At 39.4% G+C, this 27,033-nt stretch overlaps 2 protein-coding genes across 3 annotated transcripts; one reads left to right on the top strand and one right to left on the bottom strand.

The window, feature by feature from the left end:
- Window positions 1–334: 334 nt before the first annotated feature.
- Window positions 335–6,954, top strand: ASPA (aspartoacylase). The gene is made up of 6 exons (XM_059866011.1): window positions 335–692; window positions 2,549–2,744; window positions 3,877–3,970; window positions 4,378–4,485; window positions 5,054–5,163; window positions 5,683–6,954. Exons 1-6 carry the CDS (start codon window positions 466–468, stop codon window positions 5,893–5,895), a joined length of 948 nt encoding a protein of 315 aa, XP_059721994.1. The 5' UTR covers window positions 335–465; the 3' UTR covers window positions 5,896–6,954.
- Window positions 6,894–26,318, bottom strand: TRPV3 (transient receptor potential cation channel subfamily V member 3). 2 transcript variants are annotated; one of them, XM_059866009.1, is made up of 18 exons: window positions 26,069–26,318; window positions 22,129–22,251; window positions 19,592–19,696; window positions 17,955–18,041; window positions 16,941–17,098; window positions 15,943–16,119; window positions 15,617–15,757; window positions 15,151–15,431; window positions 14,341–14,517; window positions 13,675–13,833; window positions 13,143–13,244; window positions 12,533–12,606; window positions 11,764–11,929; window positions 11,221–11,287; window positions 10,625–10,896; window positions 10,116–10,228; window positions 9,443–9,513; window positions 6,894–8,977 (listed from the first exon to the last, which is right to left on the bottom strand). In XM_059866009.1, exons 2-18 carry the CDS (start codon window positions 22,245–22,247, stop codon window positions 8,883–8,885), a joined length of 2,364 nt encoding a protein of 787 aa, XP_059721992.1. In that variant the 5' UTR covers window positions 22,248–22,251; window positions 26,069–26,318; the 3' UTR covers window positions 6,894–8,882. The 2 variants fall into 2 exon arrangements, with proteins under 2 accessions (XP_059721992.1, XP_059721993.1); XM_059866010.1 differs by having other exon boundaries at window positions 6,894–7,726.
- Between the last annotated feature and the right edge of the window lie 715 nt (window positions 26,319–27,033).

The following is a 27,033-nucleotide window of genomic DNA, read 5'->3' as shown; positions in this document are numbered from 1 at the left end:
TAGAGCCAAGATATTATTCTTATTTTGCTGATCTTGCTCTCTAAATCATTCTGCCCTTATATAATATAATACTTATGTAACTTCAAACATACATGAGAATACCTGTTACACCTTTTTGAAGTGCAAAAATACCTGATGTTTAAGTGTAAAAACAGTGTTTTCCACTGATCATTAGCACAGGATTTCCCTATAGATCATACATTATAAAGACTGCCCAGAGTTAACTTTTGGACTGTGGAACAGTGCCATTAACAGCCTCGGAGATGTTACTAAATACAGAAACTGAAGGGGAGGCTCCTTGGGGAGGGAGGTTGGAAAATCCCGCCTCAAAATTGAGTTGAGAACTGTTGGGAGAAATCCACTCACTTTCTTTTGCGTCTGACCAAACCAGAAGAAAGACTCTCCTACTGGAAAGAATTTGTTTTATTTTTTTTCCCTCCTCAGAGAGAAAAGTTTTCCTGGAGCATGAGCTCCCCGTGTGCCCGGGTGAGACGGGTGGGGCTCTTCGGGGGCACTCACGGCAATGAATTATCGGGGGTGCTGCTGGTCAGGCACTGGCAGCAGGATGGAGCTGAGATCCAGAGAGCAGGAGTGCAGGTGAAACCATTCCTCACCAACCCCAGGGCTGTGGAGAGGTGCACCAGGTACATTGACTGTGATCTCAACCGGGTTTTTGACCCCGAGAGCCTTGGGTAAGAGCAGTTGTGCTTTCTGTTGTTCTCTTTTTCTGGGTTTTAAAATTCTTTCCTGATTAAAATGTTGAACACAAGTTCCCCTACTGCTTTAACAGTGGAGTCACATAACTGAAATTACTGACCTTTAACCCAAAAAAAGAACAAATTGCATGTGTTTACAGACTCACTTCTATTGCTGGTAGAATCAGTCTCAAACCAACCCATTATCTTAAACATAATTTTAAATTAGCATTAGATGAGCTGCATGTGTGTGAATTGGAGTACCACTGTTCTGAGTCAGTCATCATTTCTCATGTCTTGTGCAATCCAGTTTGGGGGCTCTTCTGAATACAATTAGACTTCCAAGAGATAGCAGATAAAAGCAATTAAACATGGACATCTGAGTATCTGAAAGATAGGCACAGAAATCAGAGAAGTGTGTTTAATTCCAGTTATGTACAGCAAAAGGTGAAAACTTGAAATTAGAAAAACTTGAAGCTAGAAATAATCTATTTTAAGGCAAAAGCATAGCCAGAAACCTGAATAATTTAACTGACTCCTTATTTTAAAAGAAATACTGTCTATAATTACTGTAAAACAGGAACTGATTTTACATTTTTAATAGGATTTGATGTTTCTGTACTTTTGAGTCATCTATTCCAGAGGTGTACTTTGCTATATAAATATTCTTAGTATAGTTGCTCACCAGGTAATTGTGTTTCAGAAAAGTTTTAATGGCAAAGGTGAATATCACAGAAAGGAATACTTACTGTATATATTTTGCAGGCAGTTATTATTACCCTACACTTCTTTCCATCTGGCTTTTCATCTTAGAATTTTGTTGTTGATTATTACATCTAAGATAAGCAGATGTTAGCACATAAGCATTGAGGCCATTCTTATAATTGTTTATTTTGGAAAAACATACTAAAAAAAAAAGGTAGCTTTGTTTGGTTTCAGCTGCTTTGAACACAGAACACTTGGAAAAACACCAGATTAAGACACCTGCAGGTTTCCTTCATATTTAGCCACTGTTTCTTAGTAAATACTATGAATTTGCCTGGTTCTATTTCAGCTCTACTGAGTGTTTGAAGTACCTGACCCCGGTCCCTTAAGTGTGGAACTTTCAAAATCATAAATTATTTCAACAAAATAAGAAAAAGGAGAGTGAAATCTTGATGCTACTGAAATCAATTGTGTAAATCTCATTGGCTTCAATAAAAAGTTTTAATTAACTGTTTTATGTGAAGAAATATTGAATTTCAAAGGCAGAGCTAAAGAATAGAAAGGAGGATTATATGATACACAGAGTCTCCTGAAATTATAAGGATTAAAACTTTGGAGGAACAGATTTGAAGTAGCAAAGTCTTCACTGAGCTTTAAAGATCCTAAAGGAATAGATTGTAAAAGACTGGTCAGATCATGAGAAGACAAGAAATAGAACAGATTAGAAAAAAACAGGTTAGAAAAAGCCTTGAGGGTGATGTCCCAGGCAGAACTTCATGGACTGATGTCTGAATGTGGTCTCCAGCAGGAGGGGGATCCAGTCTTGGAAGTGCTCTATGTTGTTGCTGAATTTTTAGTTAATTATGCATAGGGGGAAATTTTGGGATGTAAGAAATAGTTTCCAGCCAAAATTTGATTAAATAATTCTAATACCCTTCTGCACAAGACACAGAATAATAAAACAATTACTAGACAATCCTACTTGACTTCTTCAACAAATTCAGCCAGTTTTAAGTTTGGTAATTAAACAGGTGATTTCAACTCCAGTCAATTTTGGATTTAAAGTGAAAAGAAAAGGCTAATACATATTTTGTTGACTGTAAAGCCATGGAATGAGCTCACTAATTTCTTTGTGCTGATATTAACAGCAGGCCAGTGGTGGAAGATATTCCATATGAAGTGAGGAGGGCTCAGGAAATCAATCATATATTTGGTCCCAAAGGTAGTGATGATGCCTATGACCTTATTTTTGACCTTCACAACACCACTTCTAACATGGGTGGTACCATTATTCTTGAAAACTCCAGGGATGACTTTACAATTCAAATGGTTCATTATATCAAGGTAAAACTAATTTAAATGAACTATTAAAATACCTTATTAGTTGTAATGTTGTATTACTATCTATTAGTTTGTAGTTTCTTTAAATATACTATTTTTTCGTCTGCAAAACTGTTTAAAATATTTAATTACTCATAGGATGAATTTTTTTAATCAGAGGCAACTATTAATTTGATTATAATATCAGGTAATTCAGATTTAAACTCATCATATCTTCATGTATTAAAATGAGCATTATTAAGACTAATGGGCAAAGAGGAATACTTAGAATAACATCTATGAAAATTAATGCAGTTTAATCTGCTTTGATCTGTCAAGAACTTGGATAAATTTGGGTTATACATGCTAAATAGTTAAACATTAATTTCATTAAATAAAGAGATGTAACAAATAATGGAAATAAGTGATGACAATGTTCCCTTATCAGTGATGTGTCTTTAGAAGCTGTTTGGTTCTGCTGTTCCTGAAGCTGATAAGTTTTGGTAGAGTGAGGTTTGCAGAAGTGATGCTTTAAGCATAATTTACTTGAATTCTGGTGGCCTGGACAGTGACTGATGGAATCCAGGCTGAGCCAGTGGTGTGGGATTTTAATTTTGTTTTTTCCCTTAGAAATAAGGTCTTTTCCAACTTTGTTTTTCTTATCACATGTATTCTTTTTAAATGCTTATAAAAATACACAAAGATCTAAAAAGCTTTTGACAAAAAATATATGAAGAGTAATGGTGGGCAGGCATCAAGGAAGAAGCCTCAAGTAGCAAAAATGCCAATTAAGAAGATTAAAATGAGGCTTAATTCACATAAGAGAACTGGAGTCTAACCCCAAATTAAATAGTTGAAATCTGCTTTATGGTATTTCAGTTCTCCCTTTTGGAACCATGCTGAGGAGATTTTTTTTCTCTGCTAGAACTGTGCTCAGTTCTGGTTCAGCAGAGCTGCCTGGCATCACTTAATGGGACAGACACCAACAAACACAGCTTTGTGCATTTTCTAAAGATGTCCTACTTCCTCGAGGGCCCTGAAATAAAGGCAACATATTGAAGACATTGTGTAAATCACTTCTGCATCAGTAACCTTTTGTGGCACAACATTTGAAACCATTTTGCATGACAAAGGTGTTTTTAAACCACCTCCACAGAACGCTTTGGCTCCAGAACCTTGTCCTGCTCTGCTGATTGAACACCCCAGCCTGAAATATGCAACAACCCGGTCTGTGGCAAAACATCCCGTTGGTAAATATCGAACCTAAAGGCTCTTTTACCCAGCAGCAATGATTTGGAAATAGGGCTGTTCTCAGGTGTGTTCAGTGCCTGGTGCAGAGTGCTCTGAGCACCAGGAGCTGCTTGTTTGGCAATATTTACCAAAATGAATGGATGTGATCACCCATTCTTCTGAAGAGCTCTGATTTACACAACCATTGCATAACACAGACATCCTTAAACTGAATTAACCCACTTTTGCAGAAAATATTTATAATATATGACAAGGACTTGCTTGCCTTAAAACCCCACTTAATTCTGTGCCTTACAATCCCTCTTAAGCGTTAAATACTGACCCAGCAGACATTTATTTTTGCTCTGCATGTGATGTGTGATGGTGACATGAAGTGACATTAATGATCTGCCTCATCTCCAAACAGGTGTCGAGGTGGGGCCCCAGCCACAGGGTGTTGCTAGAGCTGATGTTTTGGACAAAATGAGGAAGATTGTCAAACATGGCCTTGATTTTGTGCAACTTTTTAATGAAGGTAATGAGAGGTTACAGCATCCTGTGTCATGTCAGTGGACTATTTTAGGAGAATATTTTAAAAATGACACTTTACAGTTAAACAGATAAAAGGTTAGAATAGGGGGGAGAATTAAAGAATTGAAGTCAGACCTGTGCACTACCTAAAATACACTCTGAAAAGAAATGTTTTTAATTATTTCAGAGTATATTTTGTCAGCAGGTTGGGATTGTTTTGAAATAGAAAGAAAATAATACAGTTATGCATGTCAGAATTTCCATTATTGTGCTGGAATAGTAAAGATTAAATACCACTGATATCACTCTGTGCTGTGCAACACTAGCAAACAGATCTTTCATTGATTTGCCCATCTACAAAATAGGTCTTTTTATGTGAAAAGTAACATTTCAGTAGCAAATTTAGACTTGAACTTCATATGCCCCAATACATGACTGGACCATCTTTCTACAACTTGGCTTTGAAGGGACAACCTGATGATTTGAGCCATTCTGCAGAGAATAAATAATGCAATGTTCTTTTTAACAGGCAGTTTTTCATCTTGACATTAAATTACATTTCTTCTTTCTAGGCAAGGAATTTCCACCATGCACAATTGAGGTTTTTAAAATAATGGAGAAAGTAGATTATCCTAGGAATAAGAATGGGGAAATTATTGCAATAATTCATCCTAAACTACAGGTAAATTCTAGAATAGTTTCCTTTTGTGATATTTTCTACTTATTCCTGTGTTGCTTCTGCTACATTGTTGTATATTTTAGTAATAAATATTTAAAATGCTAATATTGGCAAAAGATTTTATTGACTATTTTAGACTTCCCCTAGGGTTAAGTTCTCTCACTAAGGTCATACATTCATTATTTCAGGAACTGTCTGGGGAATCACTGAATCTAAAATCACTACAAAGAAAAAGCCAATAGGATAGGATATTTTAACATATAAACCTAATTTTTAATTCTAAAATGAGTGTCTGTTTTCAATTTTCAATCAATTGTGAGCATCTGCAGTTTCCTTCTAGTTCACTTTACCAGTGAATTCTGAAAATGAGGGCCAGACACACAAAATGAGGTATTAAGATTAAACAATTAGTTTAAAAGCTTTTGCCATAAACTGCAGAAATTTGCATAATTAACATTAACTCAAGAATCACATAAAATATACCTGAAAGTAAATATCTTCTATTTATTTTCTTTCCCTAAGGATCAAGACTGGCAGCCACTGAAGAATGGTGATCCTCAATTTTTGACTCTTGATGGAGAAGTAATTCCATATCAGGGGGACTGTACAGTCTATCCAACATTTATTAATGAAGCTGCATATTATGAAAAGAAACAAGCTTTTGTAAAAACAGAGAAAATCAAACTCTCTGCAAAACACCTCAGGTTGTCAGTCTCAGAGCAGAGCACTTCTTAAGAGCTTTTTCCATATAAAAAGTGGGTTTCCTTGTGAAGTCCAGGGTCATTCAGTAGTAACTTGTGGGATAAATAAATGCAGAATCTAATTTTAATTTGTAATTTAATTAACTTGCTGAGCACTTTGAGATCTATTGTCATAATGCTGATTATGACTCTGTTTATTGTTCTAATAGACTCCTATAGATGCAAAGAATTTATAAATATTTTTGTGAAGTTTTTATGAAGAAGCTCATCCACAGTACTACATTATATACAACATTTACAGCTTTTTACTTCATAACCCCAAAGCTCAATAACCAACACTTTTTACAATGGGTTAATTCTTTAAATTAATTCCTCAGGTAAACACACTAAATGTGAGACAAAGGAGAAGCTGGGCAGAGAGAAACAGGGGGAGGGTGTGTATAATAAATGATATTATCTGCATATGTGACTGACCCCCACTGTGCTGAAGTGGAAGCCTTGGGGTTTATTTTGTTTTTATACTTACAAACATAAAAATAAGCTAAAACCAGGATTTCAGAGGAATACACTCTAAAAAGCTTTACATTTCACTTTAGTGTATTTCAGAGTTAATTCAAGCTGCTTCTGATTTAAGGCAAGATCTAGGCAGTTATTCTGCTTTTGATGAAGAGCAGTGCATAAACCATACCTGAGTATTCCAGAATGGAAATTAAGAAGAATTCCATATGGGGAGACTTGTTCTGTATCTGTAGAGACAAAGCCTGTCATAACATCTTAAAAAGAGAAAAAAATGGGGGTTTAATTAATTTTCTAAAGTTGTTTTTTACATATTTGACAAGTAGGCAATAAACATTAAGAATTTTGCATAAGGACACATTAATTATTTTCTGAAAGATTAATTATCCAGATAACTCCTATATTCTGCCTTTGAAAAGTGATGTCATCCTCATTTACTACTACATTTAAAGTATTTGTTCCTTGCCTTTGTGTAACTCCTATGGCAATAAAATAAAAAAAGCAAAGGACAGAGTGTTGATTGAATGACAAGTTTTATTTCCTTAATTTAAATAAACATGGTATAAAAAGCACAGAATTACCTGCTCTGGTCATTATTCAGAGTATCTGGAGACAGCACATGGTTGGTGTGAGGTGGCCAAGCTCTGTGGCCACACAAGGAGGGATTTCCTCACTGAGAGCTCTTAGGAGCAGCCCCCAGCTGGTTCCTGAGTTCACCCACAGGTTTTGTGCCTGGGCAGGGGCACAGCACATTCTTGTAGGGATTTTTTAAGTGTTTCTTGTAGGGTTTTTTGTAGGGATTTTTGTGCTTTTTTCACAGCCCAGAGCAGCCTCAGCACGGCGCAGAGGCCTGGTTGTGTTTCCAGTGGCCTCACGGCCCAGCCTGGTTCCTGAGTGTGTGTGAAGAGGTATTTTTTTTTCCCTTTGTACAAAAACTGGCACAGAAAGGATCCAAGCAGAGCTGAGCATTCCTGAGGCAATGTCCTTCCTTGGCAGCCTTGGTGCAAAATCAACAATCAAAGATTCCGAGACCGCAGGAACTTCTCTTCTCATCCTCCGTCTCCCACTGAGAAAGCCAAGCAGAGCTGGGGTGTGATGAGGTCTGTGGGGACACAAACGTCCTTCCCCTCCAATTCCTGTGCCCAGAACACTGCCCAAGGCTCCTGTGGATCCCATCCATCCCTGCAGGCTGGGCTGCAATCTCAGGGCACGGCGTCTCTCGGGGCAGGTTGGGCAGCAGGACCCACGCTCCCCATCCCTGTAAATATTTTGCATTATCCTTCCCACTGCAGGCTTCCCTCATGCTCTCTTCTGTCTTAAGAAAGTCTTTTGGATCATTTTGCCCACAGCTGCAAAATCCAATGCAATTCTTATTATCATTCAAACACAGAACTGAGTTCCCCTGAGTCTCACCTAAAATAGCACCTTTAAAACAGGCACCACATGAATAATTCTGATGAAAAGCCATGACACTGGAGATACATGTTAATTGAAATTTAAAAGCACACAGAACAAATGTTTCTCCTTATATATACACACATAAAATAGAAAACTAAAAATATAATTCATAGTACTTGGTCATCACAGGTAATTAATTAAGAGCTACAGAAATGCATTACAAAGTCCTCTGAATAAAAAATAAAGTCTGGAATTGCATTGCATTGAACTAATTTTGTTCACCTGGGGAAGAAATTGACTTCTGATTTTTCTGAAGTGGTTAAATGCAAAAATTCAGAAGAAATTCCAGTGTGGAAACTCTGGAGGAAGATGCAACAGCATGGAAAAGCCAAGGAGGAAAAGTAATGTTGTGACTGGAGCAAAAATCCTCCATCAGGAATTCTATTTCTGCCCTTTTCTTTCATGGGGAGGCACAGACACACAATAATAAATAAACAGCAATAAACTCCAGTTACACCCTGGGGACTGCACAGAGGAAAACAGATCAGGCAAAGCCACTGGGATCTGATTTTCCACCTTATGGGACCAGGCCCCCAGTAACACTGATAGTCAATGCAAAAGCTGCAAATGTACCCAGAACCTTGTGACTTCAAAATGACATACTTCATTTAGTCATCTTCAGAACTGAAATGCTTTGCTTTGCTCCACAACAAGAACTTTTTTGTTTCAGTGTACAAAACAAGTTTCTCATGAGTTAGGGATTCCAAACACCAGCAGATCAGGATCACGATGACCTTAATATTCCACAAAAGGAAGAAATATCTCACATTTGACCTTTTTTATCCAGTTAAACATCTCGAGCCAAGTTTGAGGAGCATCAGGCAAACTCGGACAGCAACAGTTTGAGAGGCTCAGAACTGACTCAGTGAAATAATCCCATTTATTTCAGCTCAGCTGCTCTGAATAAATGGGTGCGAGCCATCAGACCGTGTCACTGAAAGTTTGTGTTCCAGCTGGCTACAGCTGTCCAAAACAGCCACAAAGCTTTCAGCATCCACTGCTGATGCTTTTAACCTTCAGAAGAGCCACACGTCAAGCCCAGCACAACTAAACAGAGGTTTCAGGCAAATCATCCATTTCTTCAAATGTATTCAGGGTGTTTTTGCTATTAGTTCTTGAATTATCTTGAATTTTGCTTGGATCTGCAAAAAAATGCATTGTAAACAAAATAGGATATGGTAGAAACTGTATAGGCAAGATCAGAGTTTTGCACTTTTTTTTTTTTTTTTGTTAAAAACATGTATTTATTTAAACAGCAAGCTCTCAGTTTGCTACCATATCTCCTACAGAAATTTTTCACCCCAGAAGGAGAAAAATTTCTCCATTTCTCCAGGACATTATTGCCCTGGCAGAAGATGGATGCCTTGGATTTCCTGGCCAATATTTATGTCATCCAATATATATGTTACAAAACTTGTTTGTCACCAACCCTCTCTCCAAGCCTTTAAAAGTAATTTAACACCACTGCCATATTAACCATTAGTTTCTCTAGCAATAATGTGTGGTTTAATATAGGAGTTTATATTTTAAAGGTATAAAACTGTATCAAAAAGCATTTCTGAGAAGAAAAGATTCTGCAAATAGGGTGTCATCAAATTCCACAGTACCTGTTGGCCCTGGATCTTCATTAATAAATGAAACATGGGTTTTCCACTCGGTCCATTTCACTTCATTAATCCTGTTTACATTGCACATAAATTATGTTATCACCATGAATTATCCCCCAGCTACATCCCTGACCTTCCCCCTTCATTCCTTCCTGGGATTGTCACACTTGAGCCCCTGCTTTGCTGGCACTAAAGCCTGAATGTCTTTTGCACTATATGAAGGTGAGAATAATACCAAGACTACTTCATCATTTCACACATTGTTAGTACAGCCTTGAAATATTTAAGTATTTTTCATTAAACAGCACAGTTCTTTAATATGGTAATCATCAATTACCAATCAACTTAACTGTGATTGCTTTTAAGCTGACATTCAAAGGAGATTATGATAAAGTGACATTTACTGCAAACAGATTTGATGCTTCTACAGTCAAAACATATGAAGATGAAAATCTTTTTTCTTACCAAAAGATTGCCTACATAAAAATTTATACATTTTTCCTACTTAAACAACTGGTTACAACTGAAAAAAACACCCAAATTATATTTTTGTATACATAGCATAATTTGTAGAGATAATAGAAATATTTTAAAGAGGGTTTTGAGAAGAAATAACCTTGAAGCAGCATAAAGAAAGTAAAATTGATAGCACATGATTCCAGCTTTGCTTTACCTTAAACACACCCTGGTGTCATTTTCAGCCACTTTACACCGTTCTCCCAGCTGGAATTTTTTCCTCAGGCATTTTGGTAAGAATTTTTCAAATTCCAAAATAGTCCTGGCTCTCTATTGGCAGTAAATAGTAAAATGAGAATGGTTAGCCATGGTCTGATTTCACAGCATGCAGTTTGCAGTTTGTAACAGGTCAAGCCTCCACCCACAGCCAACACCAAAATCACTGATAATTTGTGCAAATAGGGATTCAGATTCCTGGAAAAACAGTGAAACACATCATCCTGTGACATGTCCAGGGGAATGAAAGTCATGAGTGCATGGGTTGGAAATCCAAGCCATGATATCACCTTTAGGATTGTTAATTCCAAAGTTCCTACAATTCTCTAATACTGGACTTATTTATGTCTATTATTCATGCAAAACCAAATGAGGATTATCTTTAACACTTCACCTGCTGTGTCAGCATGAGGGTTTTAGCCCAGGCACCTCCCAAATTCCCAAACAAACCTGGAGTTTCCAGATGTGCTCACTCTCCTTAGAAATATCCTCCACAGTTTCTCCCATTAATGCAATCAGCATGTTCAAGAGAAGAACAAAAGTCAGCACAACGAAAGTAATGAGGAGCAGGAGGAACAGGACAGGGTACTTGGAGTTCTGCTGGATCTCCAGGTCACCCAGCCCCAGGGTGAGCTTGAACAGATCCATCAGCACAGGCCCCAGGCTGCTGTTGGAGTGGCATTCCCCACCCTCCTGGCATGTCTCAATCAGGGCAGCCAGAGCTGAGAAGAAAGCACAAGGAAGTTTCAGTCCCAATCATTATTTAGGAATACAAGGTCTTTTATCTCAAAGAATTCAAACTGCTGAAGAGAGCCAGAGCTGCCCAGCCACACAGAGCAGCCAGGTGACAGCTCCAGGAGGCAGAAGGAGCCCACATCCAAATGAGATTCCAGGGATTTGAGACCAAGGCAAATCTATTCACACCTAAACTTAACATCCAGAAGAAACCCCAACATGAGCTCTCATGCAAACAGGATTCTTATTCATAATAATGCTAAAATTTGTACCCACACAGAGCATCAGTGCTTTTCTCCAGTAATATTTACCTACACCAAATCCCAGCAGAAACACGATGTACACAACTAAAAACTTGATCACATCTTGCAGGATGACCTGAAAATGGAATGAAACAGTTGACAGAAATTAAAATTCAGAACTAGCTTTGTGCTTTTGAATTCTGCAGGGATACAGGTGAGGCACACACTGAAGCATCAGACTGCTCTCCTTGAGCAAACAAACCCAAAGGTCTGATTTTTTATCTCAAGCCTGCTGTGCTCTCTGAGAGTGACTAATTCTGCACAATACAGATATTGCAGATTATGATGCTATTAAATTGCAGAACTACATTATCTGGAAAAAACACAAGCTACTCATATATTTAATGTAATAAAAATGTCAATATTAAGGTACAAACTAGTTCCTGCTGTTTAAGAAGAACAAATACTGTGTACTGCAGAAATAATGCATAAAGACTGGAAATAAGGCATTTCAAAATGAACTGTAAAGTACATATAATTGCTAAATATACTTGATTTGGATTGTAGAACAATAGAGTATCATCAGGCAGGGAAAAGAAAAGAAAAACTTGCCTTTTGAATCATCACACTGTAAATGCCCATGGACTGGAAACCTCTGGTGAAATAGAGCATATTGGCCCAGCCAAGGGCCATTGCCAAAACAAGACACACCAGGTGTTCTTTGTAGGAAAACAAGTACAAAAAGACAGAGAAGATCACAAGCAAAGCTTGTATAAAACTGTTAAAAAACAAACATATATGTAAAAGAGAAATTACTAGCACAAAACCAACAACAGAATGGCAAAATATGAAAACAAGATTTCTTTGCTCTTTAGGCTTAATTTGTAGTTTCATGCTGCTTTTTTATTCTCCCCATGAAATTGGTATTATAGTTTAATGATAAAATAGGTCAGTGCAAGCAGCATAAGTATATTAACATATAAGGATTATATTTATTAAACTTAATTTAGGTAAACTATTCTCCCCAAAACAGCTGCTCAATGCAGATATTGCTGACAGAATTGTTAGAATCCTTACAGTATCTCAGAAGCCATTTAATTGCAGCTTTAGCTTAATGAATTGATAGAATCATTACAGATTTTCCACTGGCAGGTGGGAAAAATCTACTCCATGCACATCAGCCCTGGTATTGTCACTGACAGTGCAGCCAAGAGTTTGTGTTACAGAGCAGCTGCAGGCAAACTTGCACCCATCCCTCTAAAACTGGTAATTTTGAGGAGGAAAAGTGAATATCTGCTACAGAAGCACATTCTCTGTGACCATGAGATAGAGAATTTTATATATAGTAGGAAAAAAATAAATATATACACATCAGACTTACAATGCAAAGTGGAACCAGGCATCAGAGAGAATGGACTGCAGGTCTGAGGGCCTGAGCAGGAAGATGGCCACACTCTGTGCAGGCAGAAACAGAAAATGCAGGCATGGTGAAGAGAAAAGAGACCTCAACTTCTGTTTTTCAAAATAATTTAACTGGTGTTCCAACCTAATCCATCTACTGATAAGACATAGTAACTTCTAGAATTAATTTTTCATAGGCTGTAAATTCAAAGGTTAAAATTCTGTCATCTCTGGCACAATTGAAGTTACTGTTTTTAACTACTTACATGGCAAAGTTATACCATAGGATTTATTTTTTTTATTACAGCTTGCAATTCTTTTTTCCTTAAAGCCACTAACTTGACAATACTGATATAATACAAATATCAGATCTCTGCATTGACAATTTGAAAAGCAAACATCCTTATATTTGTTTCACAGTTATAATCAAATATATACCCAGGGTCATTCTGAATGTGTCAATGATTTGAAAATTACACACCTCAAAGGCACTCCATGTGAATTGCCAATATCAGCAACATATTTATAAATTTAGGGAATTTCTTTACAAATTAGCTGTATATTTGTTACTAAAAAAAATAAAATCTTACCTCTTTTATGGCTAAAAATATTGCTCCTAACATAACCATCACCTGTCCTGACAACTGCAGCCACCCCACTCCTCGGGTCAGAGCCAGTGGATAAGGAGGAGCCTGCAGAACAAATGCAGAAGGAAAATCTCAGTTCCATCCCTGAAGGGTGAAAGGCAAAGCAAGAGAAACCCTCCCACCTGTAACTCTCTGGGTTCACCATTTCTCCCCTTCCAGGGAGAATTGTCTTGATGTATTTACACAATCAACCTCCTAAGAGTGATGTTTGAAATATCAGAAGTTTCTTTCTTTAAGGAAAACCAAAATACCCTCTTCCCTTCAGAAATTTCACAGTCTTTGTGTCATTTATTTGTATTTTAGGTCACTTTCACAAAATGCAAATCTGGTGCTCCCACACTGATGTGGGGATGTGGTGTCTCCATACCCAGATATTCCAATATCTGGTCTTGTTTTAGCATTTTAAACACACTTCAGGAAATGCTATTGCCTTTTAAGTCAGTAAAATTCAGTGAGGTTCAGCTGCTGTACTCACTTCATTTTCATTAGGCCTGTGGTAGGAGACCAATGTCAATGTTACATTGTACAGGAAATAAAAGCAGCAGGATATGAAGAACATGTGCCTTGCAAACTTCTTCCATTTCATCCTCAGCAGTGAGTTCAGAGGCTCCAAAGTCAGCATTTCATGGCGATTCTGAGGAGGAAAAATAAATCAATAAATAGATAAAATATTTCAACTCACTGCCTATAAGAAAACTGAATTTTAGGTGTGAATTTTGTGGATTTCATTCCATGCTATCCTTGCTGCTCTAGAAACACCTCTGTGCTCAGAGATGTGCCAGACCTCCCTGGGATGGAAAAGACACTCCCAAAATAACTATCCTGTGTGGCAGGAGCTGAATGCAGATTTGCTTACAGCTGACATTATGCAGCAGCATAAAATTTATCTTGCTCATGATACAAAAACTGAGAACCAAAAATTACTGTTCACAAGTAATTCAGTTGTTTGCAAGGCTGACAGTTCTAATATGGGAATACTGCTAGAAAAAATTTATATTTTAATATATATTATAATAGTTCCTTATTATATTAATTATTATAAGTACTACTGTATATTCGAAAATTTTATATTTTGTAAAAATAATATTCATTATATTTTAATAATCTAAATTTAAAATTTATATAAACATATGCAGCTTACCCCAATATTTGTATTGTAGACAATGATTTCCAGCACTGAGTTGTCAGCAGTGGTGTCCAGCTCTGTCAGGTCATACAGAGAAGACTGAACAGGACCATAAGCCCAGTCTGTGAATTTTCTTGACAGGCTCCTGTTTGGCTTGTCTCTGATCTCTCTGCTCAGGATGTACTTCAGAATCTAAAACATGAACAGATCATTTGTCAGCAGCTGTGTTGTTCAGGGAAAGGAGAAACACATGAATACACTTGCCCAAACTCCCACCTTTTAGCTGCAACATTTTGCACAGTTGTTCAATTTAATGTATTTGTAATTTTGTTATTCAGTGAGGGGTGCTGGAGGTGAAAAATCTCTAAGAAATAAGTTCAGTGTTTTTAATGCCTTCAGATTTTCTGTCAGAGATTTTTTTCTAAAGGATGAAAGCACAATTTTCCATGTGTTCATTTATGCTTTCCTTGAACTTAATTCCTTTCTAAACCATCCCAGTGCCAATTCTTTACACTGCAGTTGATTTATGCAAACCAAACTCTACAGCAGTACAACAGAGCAGTTCTAGTGAGATTTCTGAAATTGTTTGGTGGTAAATGCAGAATTTCAGTACAACAGAAGGCTGGTTCTAAACAGCTTGTGTTGTTTGTACAGAGGGAGGGAGTTACAGAGAAACCTTGAAGCATTAAAACAACAATGCAATGGAAATATTTGTGTTTTGAACAAAATTAGCTCACTAATACTGATACAAAGAAGCATAACCAGCCTGGAAAGAGATGTGTCAGAGCACAAGTTTCCCTTAGATGCTGCTGAAATCACACCCACCTCTAATTTCCCAGTTTTTGCAGCTAATTGCAGCGGTGTCAAACCCTCCTTATTCTTGGTTGTTTCCAGATTTCTGTCTTTACTTTTCAGCAGGATCATGTCATACATTCTGATCACAAAGTCATTCTGTGTTTTGGAGTCCTCTGCCACAGTCACTAATGCATGCAGGATGTTGTTTCCTCTGGAATCCTGAGAGGAAATATTGGTCCTGGCATTGTCCATTAACAGCTCAATTATGTCTGGCTGGTTGGTACATGCTGCCAAAGCCAGTGCAGTCTCACCTACAGAATCACAAAATGCAACAAGTGGTCATGGTTTATTTCATCAGAATGGAAAATATTGTGTTAACCATCTTAATATATGAAAGCACATTTATATATTGATTGTACTGGATTAAGCTTTTGTTTTATGGAAGTTTTGGGTATTCCTTGTTAACTTTTCCAGAAATATCTCAAATTCCACTTACCAAAATAAAAGCCTTCATGCTTGTGTTTGGGATTAAAGAAAATACCCTGGGCATGAGCATTGACATCAGCTCCTTTCTCTATGAGGCTCTGGGTGATTTCATACTGTCTCCTCTCAATGGCAATGTTTAGAGCTGTCTGGCCTGAAAAAGCAGACACAAGAATTTAGGGCTGAGTCTCTCAAGAACACTCTGAAACATTAATGATGTTTCACAAAAAATGGCACCAGTGATAATGAATAAAAGTTGGTTCAAGGGATTTAAACCATTATTATTTTATAGAGGTTATGTTTAACCATATACCTGAAACTGCTATTAGATGGCAATACCTTTATATGCCTCTTCTGTGTATGCTGCATTGATAAATCTCTCCAAAATGTCATTTTCCTCTGCAAAGGACAGGAGCATGTTCACTATCTCATTTGTGTTCTGGTTGATGTTCAGCAGAGCTTTCATCAGACAAGTTTTGCCAGTGTCTGAAGCTGTGAACTTCTTCATCAGGTAATCTACAAGAGTGAATTTTGAGATTAGATCATTGTTAGATATTAAACTTCTGCTCATTAGGGGTGAAACCTGAGGGATATAGATGAACACAAACTATTTGCCAAACCATTACTTCATCCTGTTCACTTTGTTCTTGAGCACCAAGGCAACCTTGGTTTTCCTGTTGGACATCCTGGTGCCATAACTTCCAAATTCCCAGGGAAATAAGGATCATTCCCAGGGAAATAAGGACCATTCCCAGGGAAATAAGGACCATTCCCAGGTTTAGGCTGCCCCCGAGCTGCCAGAAGAGCTGGCAGCTCTCCCCTGATGCCTTGTGAAGGCTGACCTAGAACAGAGGCTAGATGGAATTCAAGAATAAAGCAGGGATTTATTAAAAGGATCTCCTCAATGGATCCACCTTGGGCAGCACAAAAGCCCAGCCAGGGCTGGACCCAAGATGAACCAAAATAGTCACAAAATGAACCCAAGATGAACCAAAATGGGCCCAAAACGCAGGACCGGTCAGGGGTCTCTCACTTTTATAAGTTCTGCTCCATTTGCATATTGGAATTCATTGTCCAATTACAGCTTTAGGTTATGAACTCTCATCCTTCTTGTATTCCTCTCTTCAGCCCACGTTGTTTGTGCTCCTGGGCCTGAGATTTGGATCATTTGTCCTTGGTCCCCAGCTAGAGAGGGAATTGTTTTGTCTCTCTGCTCTGTGAAAAGAGCTCACCATCCCCTAATACAACGCTCAGAACTACACACTAAAGCAGTAGAGAATCTAAAAAATACAAAATCTCCCAGGTGAGGCATCAGCCTGGGTGCCTGCAGGGCTCACCTGGCACGGGCAGGGAGGTGCAGGCACCCGAGCGCTCCCTGAGCTCGGCCAGCAGCCGCTGCAGCTCCTCCACGTTCCCCTCGGACACTGCCCGGAACAGGTTCCTCTTCAGCTTCTTCCTGGCACTCCTCAGCTCAGGCCCTTGGCATGTGGTAGCACTGAATTGTAAGAAATCATCATGAAATTGCTGGTGTGATTTATGCTGGTTTATTTTATTTTTTTAAGAAGAGTAAAACCAAATACAACTGTTGGCCTCAGACTGGACAAACTCGCCCCACTGCCATGTGAGGTTAAGATCTCTCCTGCTCTCACAGCAGAAGAGGGATCTTAACCTCACATCTTACACCACTTTCTGATCATTCTCTATTCATGAAACAGCTGCTGCACTTTATGCTGGTTTATTTTATTTTTAAGAAGAGTAAAACCAAATAGAGTTGTTGGCCCCAGACTGGATGAACTTGCCCCACTGCCATGGATAGCTCAGAACATTTCTCACTTTGCTCATTTTCACTAAGTGGGCTGTTGAGAGGCTTCTTTATTATAAACAGCACATTTTTCAAGTGTTTTGTGTTTTATTCAGTTTATCCATTCTTCTAAAATAAAGGCTAAGGATCACTTCTTTGCTCTGCCACAGTACTGAGGTTACCTGGTGCTGCTCTCATAGCAGGAGAGATCTTAACCTCACATCTTACACCACTTTCTGATCATCCTTTATTCTGGAAAAAGAATGATTTCATATTTGCCCCAAGAAGAAACACTCCATGCCTGGTTGTGGTGTGTGGGTCCTGTGTTGCCATCTAAAAAACCCATTTTATATAAAGAATCCTCACATTAAATATGCAAATTGAGAGATTAGAGTTGTTTATTTTGACATTTAATTATTGAAGGATCAGAAAGGCATGCACACACATGACCTTTTTTTCTAAAACATGGCAGGAAAAACAGGTAATATCTACCCTACCACAGATTGAATAAATTGAAAATGTGCTGAGAACTATTTGTGTCCCCACTCACCCACAGCTGTCCACGTTAGGGCTGTATTCAGTGGCATCATCCTGAAGAGACTGGGGGGAATCCATGTCTTCTCCATTTGCAGATGCACTGCAGAGAGAGAAAAGCAAATGTGCCAAGGTATTAGCAGGTATTTTGGCAAATTGCACAAAAAACCAGTCAATGGTAGGTTAGAGTATCTGCACTAGAGCTTAAATTAGTCCAATTTGACATTGGCCTTTTATTTCTATCATTTTATCTCCCACATGGATTTTAAAGTGAGTGATAAAAATGAAGAGACTCACAGGATTTTATTATATTTTAAAAAAGACCACATTAGGAAAGCAATCTGCTTTGTGTTTTATTATTTCACTACAGATCCTGAAACCGTGGGAACTTTTTTCTTTTTTTCCTTTTTTCCTTTTTAATGATCACTGCTTTTTATGCATCACCCTGAATGCTTGAAGCTTGCATTCTCCCTTTTCACATGCTTAATTTGTCATCTGGCACAAAACAAGTGCTAAATCAGTAGCAGTGAGGGGGTTGCAAGCCCACAATGAAAGATTTACCTAAAGATTTACTACACAGAACACTGGAGGCAATTCAGGAGTGTTTTGTGGCTGATTTGAATGAAAGAAATTGAGGACTGGGCCCTAAATAGATGTGTAGGTGATATATTTAAAAGATTTTCAATGGCATTGATATTTTGTAATTGCTGTACATAACTTCCACACAGTCCTAAAAGCAGATCTGACTGAGAAAAATGAAGATAAATGAGTTTCTTACTTGTATTTTTGTTTTCTCTAAGGTTCAGATTGGATGAACTAGCTCAGGTTAATAATTTAGGGAATCTGAGCTATTAATTATTGGCAAAACAGATGCATGGACAGCATTGCTCTGCAGGTATTCCCTTGTCTTTGAAATAAATCTGGGAGCTCTGAGTCCATTCTCATTCCATCTGTCTCCTCTGCAGAAAGCTGAGTAATGTGGTGACAAAGCACACGTGCAGGTCACTTCCTGAATGACAGGGGGAAATTTGGACACCTCTCCTCTGAAACCAAAATCAGCCTGTCAGCCAATTCCTAAAAGCTGACCAGGCATCCTCAGCCACAAAAACCTTTGGCCATTCTGGGCCTGTGCCTGATTTGTGACATATTTCCCTTATTCATAATTATTGGTTGTTAGCACCCCACACATTTTTTTAATTAAATGTATTCTTTCCAGTCATAATTTTTCTCTATTCATTCAGCATAAATGGCTGCTTTAAATATTTCAGATTCAGCATTTCCACGTTTGATTGTTAATGAGCAATAGAGGGAAGACGTCAGCAGCCAGCTGGGAACAGCTAAATTAGGCTGTGGTCTTCACACAGCAGAAAACACCCAATGAGAGCATGGAGTTTGTTCTAATAAGAGGCTAAGATTACAAAAAAAAAATCCTGATTTTAAATTTATTTAGATCTGAAGCCTGATTTATTCCATAGAAACGACAGCAATAGATAAAACCAAAGATAAATCTCCAGTGAAGTTCTGTCTTTGAAGTGACCAAAAGCTGTAAAAAGTCATGTGAAATCCTGGCAGTGAGGCTCAAGGAGAATTGAGGGGAAGGTGCTGGAAGAAAATAGATATATTTGCAGCAGGACCATTGCATCTGGAACTTACCAGGGGCGAATATTGGAATCCATGGGCTTGGAAAACACAGGGGGAGAGGTGTTATTGGGACTGGCATTGCTTTCAAAACCATCAATCTCCAGGAAAAAGTGGGAACTGTTGAAGACAGTGCATTTAAAGAAATATCAGTGATGAAAGGCAAGCCCAACCATAAACCAAGAAAAGAACTACCAAGGGCAAGCTTGATAATTTATCTCTCCTGGCATTAAAGCTGAGCTGGAGCTGAGGCTTATCTGCTTTCCCTGAGGGATCCCAGCCTGTGCCCAGCTCTTCCAGGCTGGCAGATGGGCAGAATTCCCAAGGTATTTTTGGAACACATGGCATCAGATCCTGACATGTGTGAGCAGCAATCTCTACACCAGCCTTGCACCCAGTTCCTAACACTGCCAGCCACACAAAAATTATTTTTTTTAGTCCCAGTCCCTGCTCTTCCAGCCAGGAGCTATCATGATGGATCACTTCAAACAGTGATAGTGATTAAATCAGAAAGTTTGAAAGGTCACACATTGAGTGACATCAGGCATTTCCACCAGTCAGGGCTGAATGTGTCCCCTTGCCTGCAGGACATTTAATTGTTTTCCCTGTAAAGACTTATATAAATATTTATAGTGAAAAGAAATAAAATTTGGAACAACACAGACAAAGTGATATGAAAAGAAAGATTTCACCTTTTAAAAGCCTGCAGAGTTGAGAGGCAAAAATCAATGGCTTGGTTTTACTGGCTCTCAGTAAAACATTGCTACAGCTGCCACAGACTGAGGAGTTTCAGGGCTGGATGCAGCAACTCCCACAGGGGCTGTTGTTCAGAAACTGCCTTACATCTCTAAAATGTTGCAGTAGTCACCTGGAAAACCTTTCCAATTCACCTAGTATTTATGGGTTTGTCCATAGGGCATTTCTTATCTAACTGCACTTCCAACAAGATTTTTTTGGGGAGATGAAATAGTTGCATTGATGATAAAATGCCAAAAAAATTTAAAAATCTTATTTAAAATGGTATTATTAGGACAGCAGTGAATAACCTGCTGATATTTGCTGAAACCAGCAGTACCTAGTTCACCTCTTTTTGCAATGGCTCAATGATCCAGATGTTAATTCTGGCATCCAACAGCTGTGCAGCAGCTGGGGAGGGAACCCTGCTCTTGGGGCTGACAGATCTCACCTCTCCTGGCTTGGGGGTTCCCTGGGCATGTCATGGGAGGGAAATGACACCCCAAAGCCACCGTGCAAAGCAGGGTGCCATCGAATAGCCGGGTGCTGACGTGGCTGGCTGCTCTGCCCACAGCCATCAGCAGCTCTGGCAGCCTCCTCCCCACCCTCCCCTCGCATTTCCTGTGCTTAATTCCAGCCCCAGAGCACCCCAATTCCAGGGGCTTCCAGCAGGGAAGGCCACTGTCTGTCAGAAAGTGAATATTGAGAGTGAGAAATGCCACCCTGGCAGTGCAGCAGCTCTGCTGGGGCAGGGGAGGGAGAGTTTTGAAGGAACAGCATGAAGCAGCGTTGGAACATATAATTAATAGAATATGTTAAAGTCCTCATTAAAATCCACGTGATGTGGGTGCTGTGTGTTGCAGGAATGCTGTCAGCCACACCCTGATCTCTGGCTTGAGAGGTGGGAAAAACCCCAGGGTTCCTGTTCCTGAGGCCATAAGGAGTGAGATTGGGGCTCAGTAACTGAGGGCTTGGCTTTGGCAACGTTCCTGTCACTCCACAATCTGCCAGGGAATTGCCCCTTTTTGAAGTGCTGGGTGGATCACGAGCTGTTGAGACACTTTGTCTCCCCCCATATGCCACCAAAGAGCTTCTCTTCTTGAATTTAATGACAAAAAGAGAAATTGGACCACCCAGGCAGTGGATCTCAAATAACTAATGACACTATTCCTGTGAAAAGTGATTCCTCTGATTATTGGGAATTATAAATGTCAGAACAGCCACAATTGGCCAGGCCTTCAGAGTTTCAGAAATTGCCATAATAACCAGTAATTATTCAGAATGAAAAGTTTATGAATGAAAATTCATCCTCACTCTACAGTAACTTAGTTGACTCCATAGTATCAGGCAGGAATTACAGCTCATATTTCCCCATTCATATTAAATACAAACCCTCAATCCCTTTATTAATTCTCTAATATCAATTATGAATGAAAGTGAATATTTTATAAAACAGCAAAAAGTCTCATTAGCCAGACTAATGAAAAAGAGAGTGAATTTAGGTTTCTATTTGTGATAGAATTTTTCAAACCTCCTGCTCTCCCTGCCCTCTGCCTCTCCATAGCCTCACATGGAAATGTGACAGATTGAGTTTGAAATGCTCCCTTTTTTTCAGGCCAGCATCTCTTACATAAAACCTGGTGTGTTCTTCTGTGCCATCTCTTAAAAAGATTACTTTATACCAAACATTAACCATTATTAGATCAGATTCTTGTTAGGTTACACAGAACAAAGGTGTTGGTGGTGTTTCAGTGCAAAAATCCCCCAAAGGAGATAATGTAGGGAGTTTTAGTGGTGTGGGCTGAGCTGAGTCCTACCTTTTCTTGGTGGGAGTGCCTTCAGTCACCTTTTTCTCTTGCTGGTTTGCAGGGGGATTTCCAGGTGGGTTTGTTTTCTTGCCCATTAGTGGAACAATTTCGTTGTTATCTTTAATCATGTTTCTGCAGTAGAGAAACATCAGTTACTTGACTCCTGTTCCTTTGAAGGAAGTGTGGTGACCAGATTACCTGTTTACAGTTTCTTCACGTGTAAACACACAAATATTGATTCTTTTTCCCCCCAAGTTTCTCATTTTTCAGCCGTTAAGGACACACCTCCACCATTTCATGTGTCAAATCTGGAGGGTTCCACACATGACTCATTAAATTTCAGTCTATGACAAGTGCCATTAAAAGTGGTACCAGGAGAACCATAAATTCAAGCCTGTGCCTAAATTAAACTGAAGGGAGCCTGTCAGTCCCAGTGACAGTGTGTGTTATTTACAGAAAAAGAGAGATGACTTTTATAAGTAGCCTTAAAATTGGGCATCTTTTCAGTTATCTGAGCAGTCTGCTCTTGACCAAGATAATTTCAGAAAAGTGGTAAATCCCAGGAAAATCTGTGCAACAGAAAACAGATAAAGGAAGGTTCCAGATGTAAAAAGAACAAAGAAAAATCCCTGCAAGTTTTCACTGCATTGGAACAGCAGAAGCAGCAGACTGAAAATGATGCCCAAGGTGAGCTCAGCTAAATTATCACATGGATAACATTCAGGATTTGTGTCCTGGTGATTTCCCAACATTTCCTCAGGAAAAAGAAAAAAACCCATGACTCTGGGGGAGGGAATGACCACCAGAACATGACACAAAAGGATCTTGATGCAGTTACCTGCCTAGGAACACCCACAGCATGAATTCTGTGAGGAATAATGAATAACTATCTCCCTGTTTCTCAATCTAGTACTCAAGGGCATAATTTTGAATGGCCCAGGATAACTTGAAAGCAAGAAGGTGAATTCAGGATACATTAAAATTCACTGAAGGTACACCCAGGAAGATTTATGAGGTCAGGGATCCATTCCCAAGGAAAATCAGGGGAGTGGCCTCCATACCCAAGGACAAATGGTAAAAATAATTTGCCTGCAAAGTTTGAACAAAATCAACCACACATTTTTCCCCCTCCTACTCCACTTTCCTTGATGTGACAAATGTACACACACAAATTTTCTGCTCCTGCCACAGTGCTGTCAGTGTGCCTTAGCACCAGGATCCCTTCATTCTGGGAGTATCAAGATACAGAAAGCAGATTGTTCAGAGTGTTTGAAAAGACATGACACCTGGTGTGAGAGAGGAGCCAAGAATATCAAATACACTGCTATTGGAGTGAAAGTCTATTAATGCATAAACAACAAATGTTTAATTATGGCAATTTTCAATCCCAAGTACAGAGAGCTGAGAATTTGCAGGGTCCAAACACTCCCAAGTGCAGCTGTAATCTCTTGGCACTCTGTGCAATAGGAACTTGAAATATTGGAAAGGACTCCTTACCTTCTGAAGGCTGGCTGAAGAAACAGGCATGAAAATAAATTTTTATTGTGTTCTCTACCATTGGCAGGTGTGTACACACTAGGAAACATTCCTAGCTTGGATGAATTCCCTAAGAATTCATGTCACAGCTTTCATAGAAATAATTTATAAAGGGAAAAATATTTTTACTTGCATACAAAGTACACCACAGCTTCTAGCAAATGCAGAGAAGATCTGAATTTGGAGATGACAGAGGGGAGATGGGAAGAGGGGGTTTGTCTGTGCCACTGGAAATGCCACTCACGTAGTCCCCAGGACATGCTGTGTCACTGAACACACTGATAAACATTTAGTCTAAACACAGCTAAAACAAATGACTGTTGTCCTGCTTAGTTCATAAATAATTCTTCTATTTACTTCTCACCAAGTACTTACAGAATACACAGCAGAGTGTGGGCAAAGACATCTCCCATCCCAAGGAAGAGGCATAAATCAACATAACTAATCAAATAAAGGGGACCATGGTGGGGATGGACCATAAATAGCCTTATAAAAGAAGCGACTTTGAGGAGGAGAATAGTTGGGAACAGATTTTAAAAGTCCAAAAGCCAACAAAAGGAGTTGCCAAGTTGAGAAGGGCTCAGCTGGATGGGGTGTGAAGTCAGAGGGGTGAGAGAGTAGAATGAAGAGCTGGAGGAATCAAGATCAAGTTCAATTCCTAAATTCCTCTTGTTCGTGAGTGATGCTGGAGCTGCTCAGAGATGGCAACACCTCCCTGCAAGGGCAGCAGCTCCAAGCCCCATTTGCAGTCAGTTTTCAGCAGTGACTCGAGAACAGGCTGCACCTCTGAGGAGAGGTGGGAAATAACCAAACATAGCCCTGGAGTTGTGTTGGATGATGAAGGACTGCTGAAGCACCAGTTATGTAAGGAAGCAGTTTGGGAAGGAAAAAGAGGACAGATTTCCTTAAGTACAGAGGGACTACACTTTCAAAGGCACAGAGATGTGACTGTATCCCAGCCAAAAAGTCTATTTAAAATGAGATTTTAATCAGCCTGCCCAAGTAAATAACTGCAGGCACAAGAGCAGAAGTACCTTGTACAGTGCTGAGGCAGCGTCTGCCTCATTTTTAATCACAATTAATTGTGTGCTGAAATGAAAGCTAAGCTGGGCTCTCAGCAGCAGCTTCCAGTGCACTATCATTTTCTGTAATCTCTGACAGAAAAAGAAAAATAGTGCAGCAGCCTGAGAAGTGTCAGATCTAAGAAGTGTAGCTTATGCAACCTGATACAGAGGGTTGGCTTTGGTTGTAACTATTTTCTACTCCCATTATCTCCCTAAGTGTCACTTCCAGGCCACCAGAGAAGTGGCTTATTTGAAGTGGCCAGCAAGACAAAACCCCTGCATTGATTTATAGTATCAAGAATTACTTTGAAAGGCATCTGAGGGGTTGGTATCTGACCTCCAGTGTGCTGGGGGTAAGAAAAGGGAATTCGTCTGTGATGGTGAATGGCATTCTGCCATTGCTACACATTATCACAGACTCACCTTCTGCTTATCTGAGAACAAGAAGAATCACATAAATCTGTATCTTTATAGCTCAGTAACAGTTTATAGGACGTGGCTAAAGAGAGAATCCTACAAATCAGAAGAAACACTCAGCTGTGATGTTGTGGCACAAAGGTCTCCCCTTCCCTGGGGGCAGAGGAGGGGAAGTGGCTTCCAAAAGCTGTTTCATTCACAGGCTGCTCGGAGCAGACCAGGGCACTTCCCAGCACCTACAAACTAATTCTTACTGGCCCATAAAAAATAAATCCCCTCCCCGAGGGAAAAGCTGATAAAACTTCATTCTGACTTTTCTGCATTATTTATGAGTCAAATCAGCAGAAAGTTACACTTTGTAGGAAGAGCTTCATCTTCCTGTAAGGTTTTTAAACTTTTGAGGGGCATTCATAGACTTCAGGTGATACTAAGAAAGCTCTTCTTGGTGAGAAATTTTCACTTTCCTATGAAGGTTTTTCCTAACAGAAATTTTTAAACAACTCTGAAAAGCAACATTTTTCCCTGAGGGAAAGTGATTTGAGATTATTTACCTGCCTATTTCTGAATTAAAAAAAAAAAAGGGGGGGGGGTTCTTAGTTGAAATAACTTATTCTATACCTTATATTTGCCTTTCAGTGGTCACTTCAGTAGCTGAAAGTTTTGCTAGAAGATGATGAATGTATTAAAGTTCTGATATTATATTCTGGATCCCCTTGGCACAGGACTTAGGAAGTGCAACACTGACAAACACAAATTAAATCAGGCCTGTCCTTCTTCACTCCTGAATGCCCACGGAAATAGCCCAGCTCAGAAGAGCCATTTACAGACTAGAAGAACAGAAAGAAGCACAACAGGAACATACTCTCGGTGTGAAGGATGGGTTCCACCTGTTTCTGGAAGATTTCACCCCCAAAGAGCCCCGGAGCACTCACCCTGCTCACAGCACCTCCATGTCGGCGTGGACGGATCCAGGCGGCGAAAACCAAGGCAAGGCCCCACTGACAACATCCAAAACTCATCTGCCAAAGGAGCAAAACCACACTCAGGCTCCAGACTACCCCAAAAACACAAGAGCACCCTGCTCCAGGCATCTGGTGTGCTCAGCTGGGGAGCAGAGCTGGGGCAGCGCCGAGGAGCCGCGGCCGCGCCGAGTTTGCTCCATCTGAAATTAGGGAGCAGGGAGAAACTGGCCAGGCAACAACTCCTGACTTCAGAGCTGCTAAAGTGGGATGACACACAGGCAGTAATTACACACTGCAGTGTTACTAAAGCTGAGTTGCTCACAGGTGACTTCATGGCAGCAGTGGAGTATCTCAGGTGATTGCTGCTCTGCTGTTTGCAAAGGAAAATGGTTGTGCAGCTGCATTTGGGTTGTAAATGACACCTTTATGTCATGCTCAGTTTATTACATAGCATGGACCTACTCAGGAGGCAGAAAGCAAAAACAAGGAAATGATCCTAAGTGCTCCAGCAAGCAAAAATTTTTGCTATTACTTCAAAATTTTACAAACTGCGTTAGAAAATTTTGTAATGGAACAGAGCTGTCAAGGAAAACGTGCTGGGTGGGTTTAAATTTTTCTTACCTATAAAAGTTTTTAATGAATTTGTCCCCACAGGCTGTGGGAACACAACCAGTTGGGTTTCACATCCCTGTCACAGGATGGCTTTTCTCAGCTTTTCTGCTTTGGATCTGTTGAGCAATGGTGAATGCAGAATTCTGGTCTGGGACATACCAGAAGAGTGACCATGAGTTCCTCTGCTCTTTTTATAGAGTCTTTGCATTGTCACCAGAAATAGGATGTGAAAAACTCCTATGTCTTTGCAGTCAGACCTGCAAGGTGTATTCACAGCTGCTGGTCTTGAGTTAATTATTAGATAGGAGTTTAAGAATAACTAT

Source organism: Haemorhous mexicanus, chromosome 22 (assembly GCF_027477595.1).
Source record: "Haemorhous mexicanus isolate bHaeMex1 chromosome 22, bHaeMex1.pri, whole genome shotgun sequence".
Taxonomy (NCBI): Eukaryota; Metazoa; Chordata; class Aves; order Passeriformes; family Fringillidae; genus Haemorhous; species Haemorhous mexicanus.
The sequence above is the reverse complement of the archived record's forward strand: the minus strand, read 5'-3'. Positions and strand labels throughout refer to the sequence as shown.

Coding starts and splice junctions, on each gene's coding strand:
- TRPV3 (XM_059866009.1), bottom strand. CDS start 22,247: ATGATTAAAGATAACAACGAAATTGTTCCACTAATGGGCAAGAAAACA. Junction 16,120..16,940: donor CACCTCCCTGCCCGTGCCAG/GTGAGCCCTGCA, acceptor TCACTCTTGTAG/ATTACCTGATGAAGAAGTTC. Junction 15,432..15,616: donor GCATGAAGGCTTTTATTTTG/GTAAGTGGAATT, acceptor GTGATTCTGTAG/GTGAGACTGCACTGGCTTTG.
- ASPA (XM_059866011.1), top strand. CDS start 466: ATGAGCTCCCCGTGTGCCCGGGTGAGACGGGTGGGGCTCTTCGGGGGC. Junction 2,745..3,876: donor AAATGGTTCATTATATCAAG/GTAAAACTAATT, acceptor CCACCTCCACAG/AACGCTTTGGCTCCAGAACC. Junction 5,164..5,682: donor TAATTCATCCTAAACTACAG/GTAAATTCTAGA, acceptor TCTTTCCCTAAG/GATCAAGACTGGCAGCCACT.